We start from the raw sequence: 8,038 nt of genomic DNA, 5'->3' as shown, positions 1-8,038 counted from the left end.
CTCTCCGCCCCCCCCCCCCCCGCCTCTCTCTGCTCCCCCCCCTCTCGGAGGGACGGAGGGAGAGACGGAGGGAGGGAGGGATGGAGGGAGGGACGGAGTGGAAAGAGGGTATCAGAAGTTGTGTACACCCTCGTAACCGTGCCACGTGAACCTGTTTGTTCGGGAATCACTGGCGGACACAGAGATGTCGTGTTTCTGTTTAATTTATTCATCAGAGAATTAAAAAAAGACGCCTCGGATAGGGAGGGACGCACACAGAGTCCCCCCCCCCCCCCCCCCCCCCACATGGTGGGCTGGAGAGCGAGGCCTGTGGGAGGGAGGATCGTTTGGAGAGGTATTTCGAGTGAAAGTGTTTGACGAGCCATCGTTAGGCCGCACGCAGTCGCCACGGTAACGGGAGCCCGGCCTTCATCCCCAGAAGCGTTGGCGTGGGCCCGAGGCCTTCTCCGGGCCCTCGGCCTCGCTGGCGGAGGTGGCGAACATCCTCTCCGGCGACACGACGAACATGAAGCAGAGGTTGGCCACGAGGAGGGCGACAATGGGGAAGAACGTCAGGCCGTATCCGAAACCCCGGAACGTAGTGCTGACGGCAAACGTCAACCAGTAAATCAACCTGAGCCAGAGGGCAAGAGGACAGCGCGAGGTTAGAGCCTCGTTTAGACCCGATCGTCCCTCATCACTGTCCACACACATTGTATCTAACCCCATCTGGGGAACAAGGGGGCAGAGTAAAGCTCCCTCTACACTGTCCCCCCCATCAAACACTCCCAGGACAGGTACAGCACGGGGTTAGATACAGAGTAAAGCTCCCTCTACACTGTCCCCCCCATCAAACACTCCCAGGACAGGTACAGCACGGGGTTAGATACAGAGTAAAGCTCCCTCTACACTGTCCCCCCCATCAAACACTCCCAGGACAGGTACAGCACGGGGTTAGATACAGAGTAAAGCTCCCTCTACACTGTCCCCCCCATCAAACACTCCCAGGACAGGTACAGCACGGGGTTAGATACAGAGTAAAGCTCCCTCTACACTGTCCCCCCCATCAAACACTCCCAGGACAGGTACAGCACGGGGTTAGATACAGAGTAAAGCTCCCTCTACACTGTCCCCCCCATCAAACACTCCCAGGACAGGTACAGCACGGGGTTAGATACAGAGTAAAGCTCCCTCTACACTGTCCCCCCATCAAACACTCCCAGGACAGGTACAGCACGGGGTTAGATACAGAGTAAAGCTCCCTCTACACTGTCCCCCCATCAAACACTCCCAGGACAGGTACAGCACGGGGTTAGATACAGAGTAAAGCTCCCTCTACACTGTCCCCCCATCAAACACTTGCATCACAGCTCGGTCTGGGCTCCTGCTCTGCCCAAGACCGCAAGGAACTACAAAAGGGTGGTGAATGTAGCCCCCAATCCCATCACACAAACCAGCCTCCCATCCATTGACTCAGTCTACACTTCCCGCTGCCTCGGGGAAAAGCAGCCGGTATAATCAAGGACCCCCCCCACGCACCCCGGACATTCTCTCTTCCACCTTCTTCCATCGGGTAAAAGATACAAAGGTCTGAGGTCCCGTACCGACCGACTCAAGAACAGCTTCTTCCTGCTGCTGTCAGACTTTTGAATGGACCGACCTCGCATTAAGCTGATCTTTCTCTACACCCTCGCTGTGACTGTAACACTACATTCTGCACCCTCTCCTTTCGTTCTCTATGAATAGTATGCTTTGTCTGTATAGCGCACAAGAAACAATACTTTTCACTGTATCCCAATACACGTGACAATAATAAATCAAATCTATGTACTCTATGAATAGTATGCTTTGTCTGTATAGCGCACAAGAAACAATACTTTTCACTGTATCCCAATACATGTGACAATAATAAATCAAATCTATGTACTCTGTGAATGGTATGCTTTCTGTATAGGGCGCAAAAAACAATACTTTTCACTCTGTCCCAATACATGTGAGGAACAGACCCAGAGTACTTATAAAGAGAGACCGCTTTCAGCGAGCAAGAAGGCCCATACACGTGACAATAATAATTCGAATTCAAGCAAAGGACTCACCTCGCGAGGACGAAGAAGGCGGCGAGGAGCGGGAGGAGTTTTAGCACCTCCTGAGGGAGGTAGGTGGCGAGGACCAACAAGTTGAGGAGGAAGAGGACCAAGAGGTGGATGGAGTCCGTGACGAAACGGAGGTGGATCTCGACCTCCCGCGGTCGGGGCCCGAAGGGGTCAATAGAAGAGGAACAGCATCTGGCGAGCCCGTAGACGATGATACCTGTCAGGAGGGGGCGGTGTAGGAGGAGGGGGGAGAAAGACAGGGAGAGTTGGTGAATGGCTGGAGGGACCTCACACCCCCCCCACACCGCTCCGTCCCCCACCCCCAACCCTGGTTGCGATGACCCCAGGACCACACATTGGCTGGCGGGATGGGTGAGACGGGGTAGGGGATTGGTCAGCTCACATACTCCCAGGATGTGGGCATGGGCAGATTGACCGAGGAGCTGCCATCTTGAACCTCCGTGTGGGGTAGGTACACCCACAGTGCTGTTAGGGAGGGAGTTCCGGGATTGTTATTGGACATCAGTCAGTCCCCGTGTGTGTGTGGGGTAGGTACACCCACAGCGCTGTTAGGGAGGGAGGTCCGGGATTGTTATTGGACATCGGTCAGTCCCCGTGCGTGTGGGGTAGGTACACCCACAGCACTGTTAGGATTGTCAGATTCCAGGAGGTCAGGGTTTATCTCTGGGTCCAAACACGGGGTCAGGTTAGCCCCCCCCGATAAGGAATTGGGTCAGTGCTGAGGGAGCGCCGCCCTCCCTAGCTCTGTAACCTCGTCCAGCCCCCGACAACCCCTCCCTATCTCCGCGCCCTCCAACAGTCCCTACACCCCAACTCTATTTCTGTAACTTTCTCCAGTCCGTACACTGCCCTATCTCTGTAACCACCTCAGTCCCTACTACCCCTCCCTTTACTGTCACCCCCTCCAGCCCCTACACCCCCTCCTATCCCTGTAATCTCTTCCAGTCCCTACACCCCCTCCTTATATCTGTAACTTGCGCCTGGCTAGATCCACATCTTTGGACACTAAGGGACAATTTAGCATGGCCAATCCACCCTAACCTACACATCTTTGGACACCAAGAGGCAATTTAGCATAGCCAATCCATCCTAACCTGCACATCTTTGGACACTAAGGGACAATTTAGCATCGCCAATCCACCCTAACCTACACATCTTTGGACACTAAGGGACAATTTAGCATGGCCAATCCACCCTAACCTACACATCTTTGGACACTAAGGGACAATTTAGCATGGCCAATCCACCCTAACCTACACATCTTTGGACACTAAGGGACAATTTAGCACGGCCAATCCACCCTAACCTACACATCTTTGGACACTAAGGGACAATTTAGCATGGCCAATCCACCCTAACCTACACATCTTTGGACACTAAGGGACAATTTAGCACGGCCAATCCACCCTAACCTACACATCTTTGGACACTAAGGGACAATTTAGCATGGCCAATCCACCCTAACCTACACATCTTTGGACACTAAGGGACAATTTAGCACGGCCAATCCACCCTAACCTACACATCTTTGGACACTAAGGGACAATTTAGCATGGCCAATCCACCCTAACCTGCACATCTTTGGACACTAAGGGACAATTTAGCATGGCCAATCCACCCTAACCTACACATCTTTGGACACTAAGGGACAATTTAGCATGGCCAATCCATCCTAACCTGCACATCTTTGGACACTAAGGGACAATTTAGCATGGCCAATCCATCCTAACCTGCACATCTTTGGACACTAAGGGACAATTTAGCATGACCAATCCACCCTAACCTACACATCTTTGGACACTAAGGGACAATTTAGCATGGCCAATCCACCCTAACCTACACATCTTTGGACACTAAGGGACAATTTAGCACGGCCAATCCACCCTAACCTACACATCTTTGGACACCAAGAGGCAATTTAGCATAGCCAATCCACCCTAACCTACACATCTTTGGACACTAAGGGGCAATTTAGCATGGCCAATCCACCTAACCTGCACATCTTTGGACACTAAGGGACAATTTAGCATGGCCAATCCACCTAACCTACACATCTTTGGACACTAAGAGGCAATTTAGCATGGCCAATCCACCCTAACCTGCACATCTTTGGACACTAATGGACAATTTAGCATGGCCAATCCACCCTAACCTGCACATCTTTGGACACTAATGGACAATTTAGCATGGCCAATCCACCTAACCTGCACATCTTTGGACACTAAGGGACAATTTAGCATGGCCAATCCACCTAACCTACACATCTTTGGACACTAAGAGGCAATTTAGCATGGCCAATCCACCCTAACCTGCACATCTTTGGACACTAATGGACAATTTAGCATGGCCAATCCACCTAACCTACACATCTTTGGACACTAAGGGACAATTTAGCATGGCCAATCCACCTAACCTACACATCTTTGGACACTAAGGGACAATTTAGCATGGCCAATCCACCTAACCTACACATCTTTGGACACTAAGAGGCAATTTAGCATGGCCAATCCACCCTAACCTACACATCTTTGGACACTAAGGGGCAATTTAGCATGGCCAATCCACCCTAACCCGCACATCTTTGGACACTAAGGGACAATTTAGCATGGCCAATCCACCTAACCTACACATCTTTGGACACTAAGAGGCAATTTAGCATGGCCAATCCACCCTAACCTGCACATCTTTGGACACTAATGGACAATTTAGCATGGCCAATCCACCCTAACCTGCACATCTTTGGACACTAATGGACAATTTAGCATGGCCAATCCACCTAACCTGCACATCTTTGGACACTAAGGGACAATTTAGCATGGCCAATCCACCTAACCTACACATCTTTGGACACTAAGAGGCAATTTAGCATGGCCAATCCACCCTAACCTGCACATCTTTGGACACTAATGGACAATTTAGCATGGCCAATCCACCTAACCTACACATCTTTGGACACTAAGGGACAATTTAGCATGGCCAATCCACCTAACCTACACATCTTTGGACACTAAGGGACAATTTAGCATGGCCAATCCACCTAACCTACACATCTTTGGACACTAAGGGACAATTTAGCATGGCCAATCCACCTAACCTACACATCTTTGGACACTAAGAGGCAATTTAGCATGGCCAATCCACCCTAACCTACACATCTTTGGACTCTTCCACCAATGCTTTCGCCCGCGCCAGGCTCTGTGGAAGGGGCTGTCTTACCCATTACGATGGGGATGGTGGCGAAGATGGCACAGCGAAGGGTGTAGATGACCCGGGTGGCGAGGTCGGGCATCAGAGGCACATCAAAGGGCAGGAAGACGTAGGCCCCGTACAGGAAGCAGGGGTAGACCAGGAGGGCGCCTGCCAGTGCGGCCGTGGCCTTGAGGTTGGGACGGGTACAGCGGGGGCAGGGCTGCCGCTTCCCCGACCCCGCCTCCACATCCGACCCCGGCCACTCTGCGTCGGGGTGCGGGCAGCCCCGGGGGGCAGCCCAGCCCTCGTGGCCGGCGCACGCCAACAGGAGGGGCTGTCGGGCTACGTCCTCGGCGTCGGGGGTCTGGGCCTTCTCGGGGTCGGGGTGCCCGCCGTCCTGGGGGGCTGTGCCAACCACCGTGGGGTCCACCATGACAATGGGCATGTTGTCCGCCGATGCCCCCTTCTCCGTGGAGAAGTCGGCAGCAGAGGGTTCCGGCCAACACTCTGAGGGGGCATCCCCCAAGGTCGCCATCTCCAGGCCGCCCTGCCCGGCAACCAAGGCCTGCCTGTCCTGGGTGTATTCCAGCGTGTCCGTAGAGTGCAATAGCAAGCGTGTGCCACCATCCTCGGAGGATCCTGCACTCCGGGGGCGATCCAAATCCTCCTCCACGCCACTCGCCACTTCCTCCTCGGGGCTCAGGCTCTGAGAGTCCACCTGGGCCTCGGACAGTGACCCCGACATGGCGCGAGTTCTCTGCAATCACAAACGCATCACCTCAGCGTAACAGGCCACTCGACCCCAACAGACACCGTTTGTTGTCCAACGTCACCCGGCTTAGAGAAATTCTGGGAATTTAGCAGCAATTTAGCACGGCCAATCCACCTAACCTGCACATCTTTGGACAGTAAGGGGCAATTTAGCACGGCCAATCCACCCTAACCTGCACATCTTTGGACACTAAGGGACAATTTAGCATGGCCAATCCACCCTAACCTGCACATCTTTGGACACTAAGGGGCAATTTAGCATGGCCAATCCACCCTAACCTGCACATCTTTGGACACTAAGGGGCAATTTAGCATGGCCAATCCACCCTAACCTACACATCTTTGGACACTAAGGGACAATTTAGCACGGCCAATCCACCCTAACCTACACATCTTTGGACACTAAGGGACAATTTAGCATGGCCAATCCACCCTAACCTGCACATCTTTGGACACTAAGGGACAATTTAGCATGGCCAATCCACCCTAACCTACACATCTTTGGACACTAAGGGACAATTTAGCATGGCCAATCCATCCTAACCTGCACATCTTTGGACACGAAGGGACAATTTAGCATGGCCAATCCATCCTAACCTGCACATCTTTGGACACTAAGGGACAATTTAGCATGACCAATCCACCCTAACCTACACATCTTTGGACACTAAGGGACAATTTAGCATGGCCAATCCACCCTAACCTACACATCTTTGGACACTAAGGGACAATTTAGCACGGCCAATCCACCCTAACCTACACATCTTTGGACACCAAGAGGCAATTTAGCATAGCCAATCCACCCTAACCTACACATCTTTGGACACTAAGGGGCAATTTAGCATGGCCAATCCACCTAACCTGCACATCTTTGGACACTAAGGGACAATTTAGCATGGCCAATCCACCTAACCTACACATCTTTGGACACTAAGAGGCAATTTAGCATGGCCAATCCACCCTAACCTGCACATCTTTGGACACTAATGGACAATTTAGCATGGCCAATCCACCCTAACCTGCACATCTTTGGACACTAATGGACAATTTAGCATGGCCAATCCACCTAACCTGCACATCTTTGGACACTAAGGGACAATTTAGCATGGCCAATCCACCTAACCTACACATCTTTGGACACTAAGAGGCAATTTAGCATGGCCAATCCACCCTAACCTGCACATCTTTGGACACTAATGGACAATTTAGCATGGCCAATCCACCTAACCTACACATCTTTGGACACTAAGGGACAATTTAGCATGGCCAATCCACCTAACCTACACATCTTTGGACACTAAGGGACAATTTAGCATGGCCAATCCACCTAACCTACACATCTTTGGACACTAAGGGACAATTTAGCATGGCCAATCCACCTAACCTACACATCTTTGGACACTAAGAGGCAATTTAGCATGGCCAATCCACCCTAACCTACACATCTTTGGACACTAAGGGGCAATTTAGCATGGCCAATCCACCCTAACCCGCACATCTTTGGACACTAAGGGACAATTTAGCATGGCCAATCCACCTAACCTACACATCTTTGGACACTAAGAGGCAATTTAGCATGGCCAATCCACCCTAACCTGCACATCTTTGGACACTAATGGACAATTTAGCATGGCCAATCCACCCTAACCTGCACATCTTTGGACACTAATGGACAATTTAGCATGGCCAATCCACCTAACCTGCACATCTTTGGACACTAAGGGACAATTTAGCATGGCCAATCCACCTAACCTACACATCTTTGGACACTAAGAGGCAATTTAGCATGGCCAATCCACCCTAACCTGCACATCTTTGGACACTAATGGACAATTTAGCATGGCCAATCCACCTAACCTACACATCTTTGGACACTAAGGGACAATTTAGCATGGCCAATCCACCTAACCTACACATCTTTGGACACTAAGGGACAATTTAGCATGGCCAATCCACCTAACCTACACATCTTTGGACACTAAGGG

General features: G+C 51.5%; 1 protein-coding gene across 1 annotated transcript; it reads right to left on the bottom strand.

Moving 5' to 3' along the window:
- Positions 1-280: 280 nt before the first annotated feature.
- On the bottom strand, positions 281-6,063 carry LOC145340539 (transmembrane protein 79-like). The gene is made up of 3 exons (XM_080185010.1): positions 5,310-6,063; positions 2,076-2,289; positions 281-613 (listed from the first exon to the last, which is right to left on the bottom strand). The coding sequence occupies exons 1-3, from the start codon at positions 6,025-6,027 to the stop codon at positions 409-411; spliced, it is 1,137 nt and encodes a 378-aa protein (XP_080041136.1). The 5' UTR covers positions 6,028-6,063; the 3' UTR covers positions 281-408.
- Positions 6,064-8,038: the final 1,975 nt, after the last annotated feature.

The sequence above is a fragment of the Carcharhinus amblyrhynchos genome, unplaced genomic scaffold (genome assembly GCF_965287045.1).
Source record: "Carcharhinus amblyrhynchos unplaced genomic scaffold, sCarAmb.v2.hapA chromosome_1126, whole genome shotgun sequence".
NCBI lineage: Eukaryota > Metazoa > Chordata > Chondrichthyes > Carcharhiniformes > Carcharhinidae > Carcharhinus > Carcharhinus amblyrhynchos.
This window is presented reverse-complemented; position numbering and strand designations above follow the sequence as displayed.